At 37.6% G+C, this 22,970-nt stretch overlaps 1 protein-coding gene across 1 annotated transcript in view; it reads left to right on the plus strand.

The window, feature by feature from the left end:
• Nucleotides 1-12,107: 12,107 nt before the first annotated feature.
• gabrb1 (gamma-aminobutyric acid type A receptor subunit beta1) overlaps nt 12,108-22,970 on the plus strand; it is a 36,126-nt gene continuing 25,263 nt past the window's right edge. Inside the window, exon 1 of the mRNA XM_066720615.1 lies at nt 12,108-12,323. Within this exon, the coding sequence (XP_066576712.1) occupies nt 12,118-12,323 (206 nt within the window). The 5' untranslated portion in view covers nt 12,108-12,117. The remainder of the gene's footprint in view (nt 12,324-22,970) is intronic.

Consider the following 22,970-nt stretch of genomic DNA (forward strand, 5'->3'; position numbering starts at 1 on the left):
TTTGGGCTACTATACGTGCTCTCCTCATTTCCTTCACAAATAAATCGATATGTAAAAAAATGCATCATCAATATCTTGTATATCAGTACCATTTTATCATCTGTATATTGCATCCACCCAATTCACAGAGGGTGTATTATTTTGAGGATGATGTCATTGGCAAGTCATTTTATATTCATGTATGTATACAGAAATACAATACTGGAAGAAATCCAAAAAGCTATTCAGTTATCTAATAAGGTTATAGATTGCTTTAAAGGGTATGATTCACTTAAGAAAGTTAAAGCTGTAAGTAATCGAATATCCATTGCATTTTTAAATTGTGTAAATCAAAATACAGTAATTATGTAAATGATTTGTTCATACATAATACAATATTGTAGAAGTACTATTTGTTACATTGTGTTTTAAGTGTATTTTTGTGACTTGTTTTACTGTCTCTCTCCCACACTTGCCAATTGTAAGTACTAAGAAGAAGTGGAGTATCTTTTCATATGTATTTAAGTATGAATAGCTTAAACAAGCTCTCGTCATACACAATGCTCTCAGTTCCTTAGCTAAGCAATGGCAGATTGAAAATGGCATTTTAATTATTCTGTATCTCATTTACTATTCTTTAGCAATGCTTTTATCCCAGCTGCCTATTTCAGTGGTTTAGTAGGTGTAGGATACAGTATTCATGAAGTGCCTCTCCTATGCATGACCAGTTCTGATTGATCATATAATATAATGAAGCCCCAAGACAAGTCATAAAACATGTTCGTTCTCTCTCTCTCTCTCTCTCTCTCTTCTCTCTCTCTCTCTCTCTCTCTCTCTCTCTCTCTCTCTCTCTCTCTCTCTCTCTCTCTCTCTCTCGCTCTCTCTCTCTATATAATATATTTCAGAGACACAGAAAAAGAGTGGAGGAGATTGTCAATGGAGGAGACAGTAGAACCTCTAAAACTTTACATTGTACTTCCTTAAGTTTAAAGTTTAAATTCTATTTCATGCTTCTGAACATGGGGTCCCCCAATTCATTTTGCCATATTTGTGGGATTTTGGAAATTGTATGCATTCAAAGTAACCATTGTGTGCCAAGGATCTTTAGTTAAAATCACATTTCATATGTAATATACACTGCTCCAAAAAATTAAGGGCACACGTAATCATCACAGTATAACACCAAGTCAATTAAACTTCAGGGATATCAATCTGTCCAGTTAGGAAGCCTAAGCGATTGTGAATCAATGTCACCTGTTTTGGTGCAAATGAAAGTGACAACAGGTGCACTGGAGAGGCAACAGCAAGACAACCCCCAAAAAGGGAATGGTTTTGCAGGTGGTGGCCACAGACAATTGCTCTCTCCTTATCCTTCCTGACTGATTCTTCTCTAGTTTTGCGTTTTGCTAGTGTCCTTGTCACTACTGGTAGCATGAGGCGGTACCTGCAGCCCATTCAGGTTGCACAGATAGTCCAGCTCCTCCAGGATGGCACATCCATACGTGCCGTCACAAGAAGGTTTGCTGTGTCTCCCAGTACAGTCTCAAGAGCATGGAGGAGATACCAAGAGACGGGCCTTTACACGAGGAGAGCTGGACAGGGCTGTAGAAGGGCATCAACCCAGCAGCAGGACCGGTATCTGCTCCTTTGTGCGAGGAGGAACAGGAGGAGCACTGCTAGAGTCCTACAAAATGACCTCCAGCGGGCTACTGATGTGCATGTTTCTGACCAAACTGTCAGAAACAGACTCCATGAGGGTGGCATGAGGGCCCGACGTCCTCTAGTGGGACCTGTGCTCACAGCCCAGCACCATGCAGCTCGATTGGCATTCGCCAGAGAACACCAGAATTGGCAGGTCCGCCATTGGTGCCCTGTTCCCTGCACAGATGAGAGCAGGTTCATACTGAGCACATGTGACAGACATGAAAGAGTCTGGAGACGCCATGGTGAACATTATGCTGCCTGCAACATCATCCAGCATGACCAGTTTGGTGGTGTGTCAGTGATGGTCTGGGGAGGCATATCCTTGGAGTGTAGCACAGACCTCCACGTGCTAGCCAACGGTAACCTGACTGCTGATAGGTACCGGGATGAAATCCTCAGACCCATCATCAGACCTTACACTGGTGCAGACGGCTCTGGGTTCCTCCTGGTGCAGGACAATGCCCGGCCTCATGTGGCCAGAGTGTGTAGGCAGTTCCTGTATGACGAAGGCATTGATGCCTTTGACTGGCCCTCATATTCCCCAGACCTGAATCCAGTTTAGAACCTTTGGGACGTTATGTATCAGTGCATCCGACGCCGCCAAGTAGCGCCACAGACTGTCCAGGAGCTCACTGATGCCCTGATCCAGGTCTGAGAGGAGATCCCCCAGGACATCATCCTCCATCTCATCAGGAGCATGCCCAGACATTGTCGGGAGTGCATAAAGGCACGTGGGGGCCATACACACTACTGAGTCACATTATGAGTTGCCGTGATGAAATTCACGCAAGTTGGAACAGCCTGTGATTTCAATTGTTAACTTTGATATTCGGTGGGAGTTTGAATCCAGCCCTCAATCGGTTGGTGATTTTCGTTTCCATTGACCGATGTTACGTCATTTTGTTCTCAACGAATTACACAATGTACAGTAAAGATTTTGGTATTTAATATATTTCGTTCATCAAGATCTGATGTGTGATTTAAATGTTCCCTTAATTTTTTTGTGCAGTGTAGTTAGAATTATCCGTGGGGACTCGCCTCCCTTCCTGTTAGTAGTCTCTACTCGAAACAGCTGTTCAGCAACTTCACAGCTTCATGAATCCAGTTGAATCTTTCATAATCAATGAACAACTAACACAGTATTGTTTTATATATATGACATCTGACAGTGCAAGTAAACACATTTGAAACCAGAGACCTCCAAACATCCTGCAGCCGACATGTTTCCAGCCCAATATATTTTGAAATAAAATCAACAGCTAAAAATGAAGAGATATTAGTTTATCAACAGTTCCAGCTGTAATGTTAAAACATATAAACTTACCAAAAGAAGTGAATAGCAAGGACAAAGCAACTTGATTTGATAGGATATGAGGATGATACAGCTTTAAACAGGTTTTGAAAACTCATTCCAGAATCAAGCAAGAGCAAGGAAAAGGTCAGCCAAAGAATGAAAGATATGATGTGTAAACTTTAATCATTTAAAAGAGGAAAAGGATAACAGATGTGCATCACATTGAATTAAATCATCATTTCACAGGTCACAGGAAACTAAGGGAAGATTAGTTGCTCCGAGATGTGGGCAATTTCTATCACTCTTCCTTCCTTCTACTGTCATTTCCTTATGCCAAGTGATAATTTGAAATCATTCACTTCTCAAATGAAACTGAACATCACATCCTGCCACACACCTCCGGAATCGCCAAATAGCAGAATACAGGTTTTTGTTCTTGTCTACAGGATCCATATATGCCTCTGTTCTCAAATGGAAACCATGCATTTGCTTTGATTGGTTTTTGTTTATTTCCAGTAAAGGTCTGAAAGGAAATGAAGAACTAAGTTTGACAATCCTTTGACTAGAAACCAAACAGATACATATTTCTCCTCCCCTTCAAGTCCCGAGGTGCATGACTTTGCAGGATATCAGGAAAATTAGATCTATAGACGGGAAACAAAATCATGCCTACTTGATTCCAGCAACAATATACATTTGTATTAATGCACTGCCCTCCATCACAGCTCCGTTAAGCAAAGCAATACTCTATTTGATGTGTTTATCGATTGCACGTCGAATCCTAGACACATGGGAGTGAGAAATGACAGGCAATCTGAGTCAGAGATCCACAGAATCGACAGATAAAAGAAATTGAGCAGGAAGGAGAAATCTCCTGAGATTTTAATCTAAAAACATTTTTTGTTATGTATGTATTGTACAGAAATAGCAAATACATGATAGTATCAACATTTAATCTAAATAAATCCACAGGCAATGTTTGTAGACATGTATTGTAACAAGTGGAATTTGAAATGGAAAACGAACTGTATTGTATATCAGTTTGTTCAGGAAGCTACAGAACTTTTTGCAACACCCCCCCAAAAAAGAAAGCATTTATACAGATGTGTTTGGTTGTTGTAGGGAGTTGATATTAACTACATTTCCTCTTGTTTGTTTCTGACTGTAATATACTTGCATAACTGCATGGGAATCTATACCGGAGCACAAATAGCCACATATTATTTTTTGTTTTAATCATATTTATCTGTAGTTATTTTTTTCCATTTCATCTCAGCTTGGAGTGGAATATTTTTCCTTTGCTGTGTCCTGTTTTTGCACTAGTAACACCATTTACAGCCTCCACGTTTCTCTGCTTTCTTATCTGCAGTTCTTTCTGTCAGATTGTCTTCTCTTCTACTGATCTTCATAGTTGCCTTTGCAATTAAGTGTTTTTATGGAATGTGTGCCAACAGCAAACTGTTGTTTAGGAAGCAGGTGGCCTTTTACTTTCTTTTTCAGTATCTTTTGATGATGCCCTGCATTCTTAATGTTCAATACAATTATTGTTCGTGTAGTGCCACTGACAGAATGCACTTTATTTAACCATATTTAACAGAGCAGACGCTTTACTAGTAAATCATGACTCAGAGAAAACAAATAAAGTCGTTCCGAAAATCAACTGGTGAAGTGCTGTTCAGCTACTATGAAATATGATATCTCAGGTTATTACAATAAGAGCCAGGAAATATAGTTGTAGTGCTGTTCCAGGAGAGTGTCTTATCTTGTACTGTCCAGTAAACTGGCGTTGTCCTACAGTGTTTGGCAAAAAGAGCGTGATTTATACCTTTCTGAAAAAACCCTCTTGCAACATGAATCCAGCAGCCCAGGAAGTCTAGACGAGTGCCGATAATTAATGGCAGGCTATTTAAGCAAAGGGCACCTTTGGCGAGTGCGTTTGGAAGGTTAATTGAATTGGAGTGTCGGATCCAGTAGCAATAGGTCATTTCTGTTAGAAAAGGTTGAGAATGGCCATTGACGTTTCCAGCTCACAAATTCACAGTTGCTTTAAAAAATAAACACATTTTCTGAATTTAAATGGTGCGGTAAATGCAGTGACTTTATTGTCAAGCTTTGAACAGGTATTTTCCATTCTTTTTCTGTGAGTTATCTCCTCTGCCCTTGGTCGTTTTTATAAGTCTGTTATGTAAGACATTATTTATAGTTCCCATATAGGAAATATCTTCACTGACTGTAAAAAAACACAAATCACCTCTTTACACTTTATGCTTATATTGCATTTTTACTTTGTTGTACTCATTGAGAGATTTCTCTGTTAAAAGGGTGGTGTGTTTAATGTTTAGGTTTTAAACATCTACCCGTTTTGTAACTGTTATTTTACACTGCAAGAAGAAGCATACTTTTAAATACGGCATTGCATAAACCAAATGTTATCATTTAAAATGCGGTGATGATAATTAACAGAAAAATAAAACCTGCTGCTTGTTTATTGATCGGAAACAACCATGAAGCTAGATACAGCTCTTAAACATCCCACTTGGTTTGATTTAAACAGAGACAGCAGGACTTAAAAGGGTTGAAGCACTCCACAGCACGAATTCCCCACCGTATTAAAGCTATGTACATGTTCTCAAGCAACCATTATTAAGACACTTGAAATAATGCAGTTAAAACTCTACTGGTGATCCAGCTTAGAAAATGCAGCCCATATGAGTTGCTTAAACTATATTTGCCTTTATAATTCATTAGTCATATGAATACGTGTGTGTGTGTGTGTGAGTTGAGGTGAGGTTAGGTTAGGTTGAATCCCAGGGTCTCTTTCATTAAAGATCAAGTACAGACATCAGTCTAAACAACAGTATTTTTAAGCCGTCCTGATGATGTTGTCAGTCTTGTTCAGAAAGCTGTCACCAAGGATATCAAATCGAACCTTCATATCTGTTTCTGCTGGAGGGAGTGAGAAGTACAGCATTTAAAGTGTGCTCTCCAGAGAATGTGCTAAGTAGGACAAACTACAGTTCGCTCCACTCACAGCAAAGGGGACTCGCTGCCCTGTGTATTGCTCAATGTGCTGGCAAATGGCTTTCTGGCGGGATGCGCTGGACGAATGGCTAGATTTTCCTTCCTTCGTCGTATGAGAATTTGTTTTCAGTGTTTCACTAGACAATATCACAATGGAAATGCATTGCATCCCAAAAGTAAATGTTAGAAGCACGATTTCAGAAGGAATGGGAATTAAACTCCAACCGCAGCTGGTTTGAGTCATTCTTCCTATACTCTTTCCAACCAGTTCAAATATGTGCCATATCACTGTAAATTGTACTACACATGGCACTGGGCTGTTTGTTGGTTAATTTAAATGTACAGAACGTTAGGCCTGCGGCCCAGGCCAAACATCTTTATTTTATTTTACATTTCTTGAATGCATAAATCACTGCTTTCTTTGACCTGATGTTCCCATTGCACTTAAATGGTACTTTATGACTGATTCCTAAGCAACAGCAATTCTTACCATGAACACACAGTTTTGACAGCACAGGTATTCCTGATAGGTGCAAATGTATGTGTATCTGCTTGTTTATATGTTTGTTTATGTGGCCAGTAATTTTTCATATCATTGTATTTCTGAGACAGCGGTTTGGCACACAGACACAGCAAACAGTGTGTAAGATAACTCTTTATAAAAAATGAAAACCACAATATACAAGCTTGCAGGCTTATCTCTATAGAATTGTTCCATTCCATAGACAGCTCACTCACAACTGAGGTACTAAACATCGTAATAACATCTTTGAACTGAACTTGCAACAGAACTCAACACTCAGCTCTTCAACTCCACTGATAATTGAACTCTCTCAGAGAGTCTTTTATTTAGCCTCGGCAGGATCTGCTAGGAGAACTGGGTCACGGGCTGTACCATGTGCCTCAGAATGCCTAATACATAGAATCCCAGTATATTCTGTTCTTGAGTATTGCAATACAGAACCCTGCATCAATCTACTACATTTACACACTGAAATCTATGTTATTCAACACTTGAAGATAATCTACTGTATTGCTGGAGGTTTGACAGATTATGTAATGAGGGCATTCATTTATTACAGTGTCTGGCAGTGAAAAATCAAAGGTGTTTAGGTCTAGCTAATTTAAGCCAATGGTGTGGTATTCAGAAATATGATATTAAAGTAAGTTGTTTGGAATTAAATGTGGATCATCAAGTACTGAATACATATCTAACAATTACAGGTCTCCATAAGCTAATTTATTTGACAGTCAGGAAGTTAATTAATGAAGGCTAATATGAAACTCACCAAGTTAATTAGCTCCAAACTGCCTGCCATAAACATAGTTGGTTTAGTTCATGCATGCTTTTATTACATAGAATATAGCACATTCAGTTTTAGACAGTCTACATGCTACCGCCTACATTGGGGGGATGCTGATGTAGAAGTTATAAGTCTTAACCCAGAGTTGTAGGAATTCCTGCTTTATTGGTGAAATAAAAGTCGTCCCTATACTTTTATATCACTAAATTTCATGTTGAAGGCAGGGGAGCTGAAATTAATGCTGAGATAAAAAGATGTGCTGTTTGTGCTGCTACAGGAGCTGGGCTGTAATTGACAGACAAGCCATTACATCATTCAGTTCAATTAATTAGACTTATAATCAAGAGGTCGAGACAGCTTAGTAGTATAAATATAAAAATAGTATAAGTGTGTCCATTTCTTGCCATGTGTAATAATGAGGATTACCGCAAGGAAGTGATGGATGGATCTAAATGTACAAATGAAAGATGATGTTTGGGAAACCTGCTTTTATTTTATTCCTGCACAGCCAATCAGGGAAGTGAATTGGAAGTGAATGGGAGCTCTCATGTGGTCTGCCCTTTAAAATGTTTATTCTTGATCTTAAGAAAAGCAACATGCTCCTCCTAGCGGTGGTAGAGTTACACAAATAGTCCTTTCTCAGAATATGAAATGGAAATGTAATAATAAAACCACTTTGACATTAGTTGTTACAGCAGTCTTTCAAACTGCTAAATAAAGGTAAACCGCAAATTATGTTTAAAAAAATACTAATACCAAAGTGAAAGTTTAACTTATTTGTAACTTAATGTGAAGCGAAGTTACGATTATGTAATTATTTGTAATACTTTCGTGTCAAGGCCTATTTGTTTACATTGTCTCACTGTTAAAGACCATTTGTAGCATTACTGGCTCTGTATAAACCTGCAGGAAACAAATGGAACATGTTTCTAGTTCAGCTTTAAGATTTATCTTGTTTTTTAAGGTTTTCGGGTTCTGACAAACCTAGGTTTTCTGAAGACCTCCCGCAAAAACAAGTTGGCACAAGTTGCCTGTTGAAGCAGGCAGAAGATTTGTATGGTAGGGTTGAAAGGGTCATACAAATGTATATCTGTTCGGCAAATACTTCATCTCCTCCACTTGCTTGACTGTTCAAGTGCTAGTCTAGCTGGATAATGCTATGTGTCATACATCACACGTTAGGCAAAGATGACTTGCAGAAATCCAGTTTATCCTCTTTGGTTGGCCTCCCCCACCTCCATGCTTAAATCCAAATTAATATCTATGGGCAGATTGAAGTAAAAGTATGAGGAGACGTGTTCTTGAAAGGCAGACCTGTGAATGAAATTGACTGAGCAGAGGAGTAATTTTGGAATTGCCGTCACCAAGCAACTTGTGCACATTATTCCCCAGGAGAGCCAGAGCAGACAGGCAGATTGAAGTCCTGTAAAATATCAAGTCTGGCTTTTGCTTTCAATGTCTGAGTTTTCATGTGTGGGTTTGAATTTACTTGAGACATCTAGCTAAATAAATACCAAAATGATCCTGTCCACTTCTATTGTACCTCTACCCATCCCTTGAAAAGCATTTCTTTACGCCCGACATCACCTTCAGATTTTGAAAACTGATGTTTAATATACAAAAGATCCATGCATGCAGGTCTTAGCCTAATTTCCCTGATACATCGGGGAACATGGGTTTCTGTGCACAAGCAAGGGTGACCGAGAAGGGCACGTCCGGGAATCTGTTGCATCTTGTGATAAACAGTGTGCTTTAATGATTGGTTCTACATAATGTCCTCAAAGTGTCTTTTCAATATTATTGATCTGGAGACGTATCGTTCGAAGCAAAGGTTTGAATTAATTCCATTCCCAAACTTTCTGTAAATAAAGCATATGATAGCGAAGAAAGAAAGAAAAAAAGAAAAAGAAAAGTTTTTACAATATTATACCATCGCTAAATGTAAAACCACGTCCCAGGGAGCTTAATGTTTTGTCTTTTTCGTCAGTACACAGTAACCAATCGGTTTCCTTGCTGTGTTTGTAGTATGTTTCTTGATGATATATGTAGGATTTAAGTCGTGCAAGTTAACATAAAGGTTTCCGTGTGGAATGACTGATATTGATACTTGAGACTGACACCATTTCTGCGGCCATTTTATTTGCATTTCTTATTGGCCATAAACTGCATTCTGTCGTGGTGTTGAGAATGGTACTTCTTGTGTAGAAAACCACACATGGAAACTCTGCCGCCATCCAGAAACCATGAAACCATCTTAACACAAAAGAATTGCAGATGGTACATAATACTTTAGGCTGAATATGTGTCAGAAATGTTTTGTTTTAATTTTGTGTTCATCATGAAATCCCTCAGACCCACTTTCTCACCAAAGGGTATAACAGCCAAATTACTGTAATTCGTTTCTAATATTCAAGATTTCAATTATTTTGTTTTTCTACTGTTTCTCAATTGTGAAAAGGAGAATTATGCTGTATCTATCTTGTTACATGATAGCTCAATATAAGGACGTATTTGACAGCCAGTGAAAAAATTACATTTCTTACAATTTATCATAGATAATATGTCAAATAAATTACTCTTGAGACATCTGTTGGTGTGAGAGCAGTGCTTTTCTGCACTGATAAGATACCAGTCCACCTAATTAATAACAGTAATGATAACACGTTTTAAAGATTCACAGTTTCTCACCAAATCAGCTGTACATCAGGTTTTGAGAATGAAGTCTCCAATGCATGTACACTGTATTAATTTAAATAACCAGTCACATTTAACCTTAAATTAATAAATTATGATATTCCACCTAGTAAATTATGTTCATTGATTCAGTATGCATTATTACATCTAATATCTAAATCATTATTAATAGTAATAGAAGTATTAGTAGTAGTAGTGAACTTTTGATTTCAGCAACACATCATTTAAGATGATTTTAGGTTACATGACTATTGAATGCACAAAGTATTACATGAAAGGTAACATAAAAGTCTAATATTCACACCCCCTTCAACACGTGAATGCTGTCATCCACATTTCACTTCTGCAGTAAAAAATCGATACATATGTTTTATACCAGTGTACTGAGAACATTGATTTAACAATGAAGTGTGGTCGGATTGGCTTTTGGCTTCTTGAAAACAATTATATCTTTTAAATGATTATTTGAAAACATCTGTGTTTTTTATTTTTAAATATATTTCACAAAGAAAATGCTAGGTATTCATATGTAAGATTTTTGAAAGTGCTTATGCGCATGGTTGATTATGAAAATGGAAATGCTGTCTTTGCTATCATACATTTCTATATTAATTTCAAAATTATATTAATAGTAAGAACAAAAAGCTTACATTACATTTCTTACATTTCTTGTGATATATTTTTAGAACACCCCCTTGTTCCAGTTTGTATTGAAATGTAAGCAGTTCAAGTCCAGTGAATAACCTGAAATGGTACAAAGGTAAGCGGTAAACTGCCAGAGGTTAAAAAAATAAGTTTAGGTTAACAAAAAATGAAAAATAATGTTATATACTGTGTTACTACACCCTCTTAAGCATTATTTGGCAGTGTTACACACAGCTCCTGTGCATAGAAGTCACACTGTATTCCTACAATGCGCACATCATTTGAAAGCTTATTCTCTTGGCTGCCAGCGCATTTCATTCTCACACACATCCGATTTACAGTTTCTGTGTCAACCGCTGTCATTCAGAGCCCGGGGGTAAACATGCAGTCTGCTTGGGGGGGAGGATCTCATGCAGAGGGTCACAGATCACTCAGTTTCGATCGGATTTCTTTGCAAATAGGCTTGTTTTGTTCAGAACAACCTAATGATTAACCCAGTATATATTATTTAATGTTCTATCAAACACAGAGAAGTTCAGATCCAATTATGTAAAATCGTTGTGTATTAGTCACTGTAAACAGTGTTTTCCATCTTGACATTTTGAGCTCTCTATGGGTGAGTATTGCTTCTACCAAAACGTGAATCTGACCAAATATCCCCCCACGCACACATTTCATAATGTAGAGGAAGGGGGGGGGGGGGGCGTACATTTTACATTTTCACATCAGAGAATGCTTCACATCATTAGAAACTGAGAGTCTCAGCTGAAGAGTGCACATGAGATTAAAGAGAAGCACATGGATTTGAGGTACCAGAGGGGTTTGTCAGCTTAAGGGGTTAAATTGTGTTATACAAAACAATTCCATGATTTATTTTTTTATCTCCAATTTTTTATTTTAATGTGTATAATTTCAGAGTACGTTGAGACGTTAAACTGTGTGAATTTCAATAAAAGCTGGAAAAATTGAGGTGTTCTAAAACCGGTAGTGTAGGTTTCATGTTTTTATGTAAATTAAGTAGTAAGTAGACGTAGGCACTATAAGGGTGAAGGGTAGTTATGCATCGTTATAGAGTTATGATTTGAATTAGATACTGATAATCAGTCCCGGTTCTGCAGAGCCACAGGGTCTGGATTCATATTTGCTTCCTCTTTAATCCCTTAATTGCTTATATGAATCAAATATTAACTTAATTGGTCTATAACCACTATATACAAGCCTTTAGCTACTGAGGGAGTTTCCTTTTAAACTGAATTTGATGCTTAAGGATCTAGAATGAATATTATAGCATTTGAATCTCATTTTATCTGTGTAGGTGATTCATGGAGTGTGAAGTCAGTGGTAAACCATTTCCTTCTTCAAAGCCCATACATTGTATCCAGCGGGGGGGGGGGGGGGGGGGGGGACTGTGAGAACTAACTACCAAACTGATATAAACTTCTTTTTCTCTTCTTTTTCTAGGACTATACCCTCACAATGTATTTCCAACAGTCCTGGAGGGACAAGCGTCTCTCATACACTGGAATACCTCTCAACCTCACGCTAGACAACAGGGTGGCAGATCAGCTCTGGGTGCCCGATACCTACTTTCTCAACGACAAGAAGTCGTTTGTGCACGGTGTCACCGTCAAAAACAGAATGATCCGGCTACATCCGGACGGGACGGTGCTGTATGGCCTCAGGTTTGTATTACTCTCTCAGTTACTTCATCTGCCTTTAACCTTTAATAATGTCCCTTCGCTGCGGGAGGAACGCTTTAATTTTAGTATTTGTTACAGAAACTAATCAGAGAAATGTCATATATCCCTATACTTTCTGCTTATTGAAACAGGTTAGCAATTTCTAATCCATACAGATCTAGTAAATATTTCTGTATTGAATTATTGTGACCTTTTTAAGATGAGCTAAGTATATAATAGATAGCAGTACCATGCTTCTTGATTTGGTGCATATATAAACGCATGTTGTTTGCTTCAAAGTATTGACTACTGATAATATTTGTGTTGCTTGTGTAGAAACAAGGTTTAATGTATGTATATCACAAATACATCGCTTATAAATGCCTGAATTTTCCTGGCTTTTAATTAACACACGTAGAGGTTACTTTTGTCTACGGTTCTGACAGGTCGTAGGCTTCTATGTATGTCTTTCAAAAGTCAGTTTATTAACAGATGTCTTGAAACTATATTCCCTCATATAAATTCACAACTAGTTTTCCAGTCAGAAATTAAATGAAGCATATTAGAAGAATAATTGTCAGGTATCAAGCCAATGTCTACCTTATTACAAAATATCTGCTCAAAACCATGGATAATTACATATTATTCCTGATTGATGTGTTTTCAATTAAAGTTTAGGTACATATCAACATAAAATTAATTAACAGTCCCTTTAATAAATAGTTAACAGGACCCAACAGGTGGCTGATCAGTATTTTCTCTGCTAACAGAAATCTATAAAAGCAATGCTATTTCTTTCACCAGTGATCTCTTTGAACTTCGAATGAGCAATGAAAAGTGAAGATAAAATGGTAATGATCAAGCAGTATAAACCTTTGATGGAAAGAGACAAGGTAAAAAAGTCAGAAAAGCCATGGGGGCGTAGCATCAAGGGGTCTGGTTTTAGAAATGTCCTGAACATGCCGTTTGAATAGTGTGTTTCCCCAGGAGAGGAATGTATCAGCGTGTCACGAGAACATTGTTAGACGTGAGGGCGAAAAGAGCTTCACTTCGAACATTAACCTGCCTGCTAATTAACCCGGGGAAACGGAAAAGATTGACTCGATGTTAGGACCTTTTAAGTAAGGGGTCACCCCTGCACTATCTGAAGAAAATTAGCCACAGCTCATTGGGAACACACAGGGCTTTGAATCCCGTGGAAAGGTACAGAAAACACTAATTTGTAGAGAAGGATATACTCTGATCTTGGGTTTTGCATATGATCATGATAATATACAGCTCATCAGGGTTATTGTGTTGGTGGGATATTAGTGAAGCTCCACTGTGATATTATATATTTATTGAAGAAAAAAATATTAAATGTGACTTATTGCACATACAGGCATTTTTGGAAACATTCTTACTAATAACATCTGTATGTGGCTTCCATTTCCGCACTATAATCTAAATAACAAATATACATGCACACATACATGTTACATAATGTGACAATATTTACAAATAAAATGAAATACACATGTACAAGGGTTTGATTAAATATTGGAACAATAAAATGCATCATGTTCCTGCCAAACTATAATTAAATTGTATATGCAGAAGTAATCCTTTATATAAAGTAAATGTTAAAATAGATTGCCCTGCCAGGCTGTCATCTAGTCATTGAAGGTTTAGAAGCTTACATGTTCATTGCATCATGTATGCGGCGGAAGCTGCCGTCTTTGTTCTGATTCTTTCAACTGTAGACGTTCCTATAGAAAACCAATTTGCAATTTGTAACTTGCCAGATGAGTGCTGTTGCTCTTCGGGATTTATGTTTCAAGGAACTGGTGTGTGTCCAAATTATTTTCCACACCTGGAATCAGAACATCACTGCACATATTCAGAGTATTGTTAAATGAATTGGAAAAAGTAAATTGCGTACCTTAACCCCGCTGGTTAAATGACAAACTTAATATTTCAGCTTCAAAGAATACTGATTGCCCACACAAGTGACCCTGCTCTATCCATAACTGAATTTCATAAATAAAATCAAAGATCAAGAAATGTATATACATGCCAAGAGGTCTCTCGCATTGGATGTATTGTCCTCACCAGAAAGAATATGAAATAAATGAAAGAAACCAACCAAGTTTTATTTATTTTATTTCTTTAACCCAGATTTCTATTTCTTTTCTTGACCGTATCTTAAATCGCAGCTCAAGAGGACTTGCACCTATAACTCAGCCTTTTTAAGTAAGGTTGCAGCAAAGAATTTCCTTCCTCAAGCAAATGTTGACCTCTGTTGTTTCTTTGATTGCACTATGCTACAACTTTGTAAAAACATTGCCAAAATGTATCTAGTATAAGGCATCAGTCAACTGCTGTTTTTTTATTTGACATCAGGAAGATGAAGTGTGTTTACAACACTCCAATTAGTGTCATAAAACCTATTAATTGTTTATAACTACTGACATGGAAGGTTTTGGCGTCTGATACCATCACAATCACTACTTTTACTACAAAGGAGTATAGAAACTGTTGCATTATTCAAGTAATAGCACGTGTTTACATGGCACCAAGTAATGCAATTCCTCTGCAGTTGCATTTAACAATATCGAATTTGGCAGCAGCAGTATAGAATTTATGTGAAAACTACATTTCAGATGTGATCGTTCTCTCAGACTGCAGAGAAGTTGTTTCAGTTGTTTACATGTACATAGCCATTCGGCAGTGTTTAAATCTAGATGTAAATCAATAATTTGTTTTCTTATTATTGTTATTACGATTAGAGAGTTGGGAAGAGGAGTGAATAATGGTGGATGAGAGCAGAGCGGAGGAGAGATGGAGTGGGAAGAGAGGGAGAAAGAGTGAGAAGGAGGAGGTTGGAGTCCAACTGACCTCAGCTGAGGGTAAATTTAGACTGTGAGGATGTATTGTTGTATTTGTAACATTTTATTTATTTATTCATTTATTTGCAGACACTCTTATCTGACGTCAGTGAGAAGGTTCTTCCACCATTTAGGGATGAGGAAAGGGTGTGGTCTCTGGTGGAAGCGGGCAGATATATCTTAAATGAATTATATCATAGGCATGTAATTTCTACCTATAATTTTTGTTGCATGTCATCTCAGCTTATACCAGTCCCTTCAATGAGTGCTTCTCAATACAAATTAGTTAAAAACATAACAAATAACGTAATATATCATATATTATGAGTAATTCAGTGTTTGATAATTTAGTGTAGTGGTTAGCATAACAAGTAATATTTAACGTTAGGTGAGTGAATGTATAGTTCAGTATAGAAGTGCTCCGTAATTTTCACTGCAAGCTTTTAAGCACGATGTTGTTGGTGCTTTTTAAGTGCTAGAAGAGAAATGTGAGATTTGGTTTATGATGCACTGCTGGTTGCTGCTGCTAATTATTATCATTATCATTATTATTATTGGTGTTCGTGTGGGCTTGTCTCAGTGCAGCCGCAGTAAGAGTCCTGCTTGCCATTGATGAGTCACGGCTGTGCAGTAGAGCCAAGCCTGTGGGGGAGAATATTTAAGTGAGGTAAAGCAGGTCCCTGGGTTCTTTCTACACAGATGATTTCATATATCTGGAAAAACATAATGGAAAATTAGGCCAACAAGTTAAAGTGGTGTTTTACACAGTGCAGTTCCATAAGTTCTAAATCATAATTGCTGTATATTAGAAAGACTGGAGTAACAATCAAATACTACATAGGAATAGTTGATTGAGACACCCTGCTTAACTCATAACTTATGACATGTTGCATCACGGTTTGTCCACGTGAAGCACCACACTGGTTGACTGTGGACAGATTGTTCTCCGCTGACAATACAGATGCTTCCACAGTTGGATCCAAGAGGATTCTTGTCTGGATTTAGTGTCAATGTTGGACTCAAAGGATAAGGGATGACCATTAGGTTGACATGAAATCCATGTTGTTGCAGAGTTTGTTATATTACTTGTGCAAAGGGTTGGCACAATGGAAATGTAATGAACAATTCAAGCAAGATGCACTAATAGCATAGCATACTGTGGAATGAGAAGAAGTGGCCTTTGGCAAAAGTCTGACACCCATGAGTTAATCTTTCTCATGACAGAGCACTTAAAAATTGACATTTTAAATGCATCAAGGTGTGGCATTCACTACAAGGTTTTTAGTTTGCGTTATATGCTACTTAATGATGGCTTTATTGTGTGAAAGCAATTGCAGCAGTGGATTGCTTGCAATTTTCATGATATACCTTTGTCAACATACTGCTTGTAATATTACCAGCAATTTCATGACAACTAAATAGTTTAATCAGCAAAAAAAGTAGGTTTGCAGTTGTTTCCACTTCTTGCTGAGTAATTAAAATGAAAGTAGAGATAAGGACTTTATGTAATGGTTAAAGTGTAGTTTAACTGCTCTATAAAACAGTATTGTGTGCTTGTTTTTAAACATACAGAAATGTCCATTAATGTGTGGTTTCTTCTTACAATAACTAAAGTTGCATTTAAAATGAATAAAACCTTTACCTGATGTAGTTCCCTTTTTAACATGTCATTTTAGAAATGTCAGTAATTACACCTTTTGTTCCAATCTATATTTATCCTTTGCTGTGGCTAAGCTGGTTTGAGAAATAAAATGGTGTGATGTAGAAGAAAGGCTGGCAATATTGCTCCCAAGCCAGGGACTCATTTTCAGACATATTATAAGTTTGCTTACTCAGTATTGTACACTGGGCAATTCAGTAACTATTTTACAGCTTGAATAAATGGGAAGACATTGTTCATTGTGGAAATAGACTGCCTGTTTGGTGCAGATTTGCTTGGTATGTTTTGTCCAAGGGTCAACCAGTCTAGTCCTGTGGAGCTATAGTCTTATAGGTACTTAGAAATGATCTACCAGTACAGACCCAAAAAACAAGATGTACCAGTTAACTAAGTAATTGATGCAATTAATTAATTCCAGGCTTAGCTGTACCGAAAAACCGACTTGTTAGCTCCTGAACTAGGCATTTTTCTTATACCTACAGTACTATAAAGAAGGTCATTATTTAGTGAGTGTCATGTCTCTCACACTCAAGTACTGAGAGTGTCTGTTCTGCTAAGCTATAAATACCCTTTGGCTGAGATTTGTATTAGTCCACCGAGGATTCGAACAGTTTCCAGGCAGTGCTCCTCTTTCCATAAGAAATAAATAAATAAATACATCAAGGCACATAAAAATGTTTTCACCACCTTGAAGCCCTATTGCGTTTTAACTGCCATGCTGCTGCATCTAGTTTCACATCGCTGCTTATTATTTATTAAACCCCAATTCTGTGAAGATGATGCTAAAAAAATAAAAAATAAATTGGCAAAAAATGTAGTTCAAACAATATTCCAAAAAACATGAACCCCTTTTTATCTTCAAAAATAAATCGTATAATAGAGTATACAAGCCATCCATGACTGATATGTGTTTCATTTGTGTTTGAATGTGTTGTTGCTTAATCTGTGTATGCAGTCCCTTGTTAAAGTCAACAAACTGAACCTCATTTAAAAGCAATACACACTGAAAACAGAAGTTAAAATCATTATCTTAATAATTTCACTTTTTTCTTCAAAATTGTTTTCAAAATGTGCCACTTCTGCTGTTTAATGAAAACACCGAATCTCTCTTCCTGTCGAAATCTCTTTTCTGCCTGACGTTCTGCTCTGTAGCGCCAGGAATTGTATCAGAGTCAGAGCGCTTCCAGGGAATACCTTATTTCAGACCAAAAATAAATAAAACCGAGAATATTGAATTAAGATTTCATAGTCCTTCAGCTGACAAACAAATAGAAAGGAATGGGTTGAGGCAAGCCAAAATATGTTAACAATGTTAGCGACTGGATCCTGGGGAGTAGTAGAAAATGGAAACTCCACACATTGTGCTTTTCTATATATCCCCATATTTTCCGGTTTAATTCCGCGTCATTTACTATTTTTTTAAGATGGGATTCTGTGTCTGGGTGAAACATGACTAAAATTGAGAATTTATATTACAATCTCATCTCTGAACTTTAAAGTGTGTCGGGGTGCTGTTTGTTTCTGTATACGTCACATATGTTGTACGCACAGTATCTGGGACTATAACAGTATAGGCAAATACAGCATTTTCCCTTCTCTGAATATATTTCCTTTTGTCGCTTTCTTAACTCTTTTGCTTCCCCCTGAAGAACATCACATCTGTCTCCTCTGGCTGAGTGCATCAGTCCTCTGCCACCATGTCCTTTCTCAGTCTTAATATTGATAACCTACTATAACTGGGCTACAAAAGCGTAAACTGATTAGAATTCTGCCCGGATCCCCCGAGACGGACTAAAATAACTTGCATGTGACTGTGACATTTGTGAGTTTAATCTTCTTTTCTCACACAATTCTCGCTGCTTCATGGTGAGCTCAGAAATTATTCACAGTTGGCAAGCTTAGGAATTATTCACTGCTGACTAAAACTATCGTTTGTGTACCGGGCGGCCCAAACTGCTCCAATCTGAGTCTGCCTTAAAGAACCCTGGAAATTATGCTTCTTCATAAATCCTCTCATAAAACATCACATAACCCCAGCCTGACTTGTATGTGAAGCAGCCAGTCAATCTTAGTATTTACATCAGAATGAAAAAAAAATGGGCTGTGACAAGAAGGAAAACAAATAACTAACGTATGAAAAGCTGGTTGATGTTTTTTTATTATTATTAATATATAGGGAGTGTAAAAATGAAGGCTATTACACATGTGCTAATAATTTACATATAAAAAATGCTTTAGCAATATATTGTGTCCCAGGGTGCATGATTTGAATGATTTAAAGCAAATAGATCTATCTTGAGAACTACAAATAAGCAATTTTGCTACTTAAAGATATGTCAGATTCACGTCTAGTGTCACTTTTGCTCTGATCTTGAGTAATTGCCATTCTTGAAGTTCCCAATATCACAGAGCGGAGCAATCGAGATACTAAGTAGTTTACTGACATCTCTCCAAATGCAATATTTCACGAAAGTCAGATGTTTGCAAACTGAGAGTAAAGAGCTTGTTATGTTTATCTTTTGATTTAATCAGAATTCGCCGATACTCAATCCCAGCAGGTGCCATATTAGACAGAAATATTTCTATCTGAACCCTCTCATCACAGAGGAAGAAAAACAATAGCTAAATATGTAACTTATTTAGTGCCGGATCATAGATAGGGTGAGCAAGGTTTCTGAGGAAAGAGTTTATTATTCCTGTGATGTCAACTGAAACAAGGAGATATGATATGAGTGCCTTAAACTGAGCAGTTGAGATTCTTATTTTTCAGTTCTTGTTCTTTTCATCTGATATATTATTCATATCAGTGACAATTATTTTGATTCTGCACTTGGTTCCTCGATATCCAGAACTGCAGAATAGTCAGCCGAGGAAAAATAAAAGATTCAAATTAAAATTGATGAGGAAGGGAATTTCTTTTTTTTTTCCTCACAATTCCTAATCAGAGGACCAACAGATGCCCACAGGACACCCAGAATTACACAGATGAAGTAAACAAACGAGAACGTCTTCACAGAGCTTGATGGTATTCTGATAAGAGACTCTGAGATACAAATTCACGTAATTAAACCTCTAATGTGTCTTTTCTAATTTCGTTATTCAGTTGTTTCACACATCTGCGGTCTTTTAAGTTGGAAAGTTTACAGGCCATAGTTATACGCAATCATTATGCAAAACGGGTTGTGCTTTTTCATCAAAATAGACCTGTGTGGCTTTTATGGCATTGATCTTCATTGCCAAACATGTTTATACAACAAGTGGATATGAAGTTAAGCTTATAAGGCAAAACACAAATTAGTATTTCAGAAAGAAAGAAAGAACCATTGGCACTTTCATTATTATTATTATTATTATTTTTTTTTTCTCTGTGTTGCAAATTACCATTCATAAATTATAAACATGCTTCAACATCATAAAGGAGCAACCAGCTCTTGCAGTTCAAATCTATAAATGGTGTTTGTGCTAATGCACTTAGATAATAAGTAAACATAGTGTGTAATTATGCATAAAAGCATTGTTTACCCATAAACTGTATGAAGTTCATCATAATGTGAATTCCTTAATTTTTTTGAGTGAAATATTTCTGCTCCCGTGTTGTCAGATTGAAAAATTACGCCAGGATTGACCACAAAGGAACTAAACAGAAATGTGAACATGCTGCATGCGATCGTGTTATGTTAGGACGATGACACTGTTGACATGATAGTTTAAGTAATGCAAGCAGGCACATAGCAAAAGGGATCGATCCCACCCTGCTCATCCTTGAGTTACCTGATGTAGTGGGTGTGCAATGGTCTGGGGCACTATATCCCATCATCGTTGGACACCCCCATGTCTTTTGAGTTGTTGCTAATAATTAGGCCTGCCTCACTGATGTTTTGAGGGGGACTGAAGGGCCATTCTTCAAGTCCCACATATCTTTCAACACGATAAGAGCTATTCAGTGTCAAGATTAACCAGTGATATCACACCCTGTAAGTATGAAACTAAGAACGGCAGTGATATTGCACATATTATTTGTTGCACTTTGGCATAATGACTCCATATCTCAGTGTTTTTGTAGTGTGGGTAGTTTACACTAGAGTGACTGATTTAGGTGACAGCTTTGGCTGATGCTTGACATTTCAGTGGCAGAGATAATAGTTTGAAAGCACACACGCCACGTACCTAATAACACACAGAAACTTTTTTGCCCACCAGCTTTGTAGTGGGGTGAGTTTGTCGTGACTCGCATACCTCTGATGATAACAGTAGCTCCATCCCCGTCACGGCTTTAATTCAGCATGGTATATCTGCATTCCTAAAGGGTGACCCTGTAACAGTAGGCATACATTTAAATTCAGTCTATAGAATATAAATAGTTTCCCAACGGGATTTGAGGACTTCAGAATTCATGTTTTTGTTCATGTTCGTTTATTTTTATTTCACATTTAGAAATACGGCACAATGTTCCCTGCAAACCACAAATTCACAAAATGATAATTATTAGTAAAGTGGGCACAAACATGAGGCTTAATAGATTCTTGGTGTCTTCACTGCTGTCCTCCAAAGTGCTATATAATTACATGTGCATTACAGCATCCCCCCTCAATGACCCGGGGGCTCGCAACTCCTGAAATTGTGTAGCATTAAGTGCACTGCACCACTTTTAATGACTCCTCTTTCCACTGTAATCTGGTGAAATAAGCTATCCATTGGTACAAGGTGTGCACTAGTTTTAAAGAAAACCCTCCGGGCAGAGAAGGTTTTACTGGGTGGCTATTTTTAAAAGCCAAGTGAAGTAACCACTGTTGTCATGGAAGCTGCTCTGAGGCACAGATGTGTTAATATCGTTTTTCTGCTGCTCGTGTTCACTGATAGCTAATCTGATTGTGTTTTTATACAAACGCAAATAACAAAATCCAGTTCCTCTAGCGTTTGTAGCTGAACGGGGATAGGCTATCCCGGATTATACATCAGACCAACAACTAAGTTATACAGTTGCTTTCAAATATATATTTACCAATCTTTTCATCCTTTCGAGATCACAAATCTTCCACTTTGTGTTCTGTTAGTTTGGAATTGAAAGGACCTAGGCAAGCTACAGCTGGGGCTTTCAAAATGAAGGTCAATCACCGTAAATGCCTCTGGTGATCTCTATTTGCACAACTCAAGGACAAATTATTATGAAGAATTAACTATAAACAGTCCGAGGACGAAGGCAGCACAAAACCTTTTTAGTGTGAAAGACTGAGATACGGCCATACGCCTGCCATTTTATGAAGTGCGCATTGGAGCAATTGGAAAGATCTGAGTGTTTTCTGTTCATAAACTTCCTGCATTTCAAATATCTCACACTCTGCCTTTCACAAGACAGTCGTTAGCAAGTTCAGTTAGTCAGCAAACAGGGAGAAAGCACTTAATTACTTAATTTACTGTCCATTCACATTGGGGCATGGTGATACACCTCCTCATTGCTTGATGAAATGTAAGAGAGCAAGAGGGTTTGCTTGTGTAAAAGGACTATGGCTTTTTAAAAGTTTTTTCCCATCTGAGTTTATTCAAACACAAACATGCACATCAAAGGATGCATTGCCTATGGGAGCTGAAAGCTTTCTGTCTGTACATTTTGAAGGCATTACAAAAGTCTAGCAAATGTTCAGTCAATCACTTAAAGTGATCCTTCAATGGGCGATAGGATTTCATAGACTTTGACTTCCCCCCTCCCTCCCAGATGACAGTTTAAATGACGTTTGGAAGGGAAAGAGTCTGGTAACCATCTGCACACTTCTGCCTTTAGATAGATCTCAGCAATTTCTTGACAGTTTATTTTTTTCTGAGACGCACATCGTTACAATTGTTTCTGATTCTGAGTGTTATAATGGTTGAGACATTTAGTCAAACTGGGAGGAGAAATCAATAATTGTTTAAAACAACATCCTTTTGACTATTTCAACATGTACTTAAAACTTTGACTAAGATCTCCCAAGGGGCTCATCTGGTGAGGGCTCTGCTTTAAAATGCAACATGAGAAGTTTCTGGTTCACATCCAGGCTACTTCATTAGAGCTTGCGATCTCTGGGGGGGTTGAAATGGAATTGGCTGAAGATTGGTTGGCCGGGGCATACTCGGCTCAGCGCGCAC

The sequence above is a fragment of the Amia ocellicauda genome, chromosome 13 (assembly GCF_036373705.1).
Source record: "Amia ocellicauda isolate fAmiCal2 chromosome 13, fAmiCal2.hap1, whole genome shotgun sequence".
Taxonomy (NCBI): Eukaryota; Metazoa; Chordata; class Actinopteri; order Amiiformes; family Amiidae; genus Amia; species Amia ocellicauda.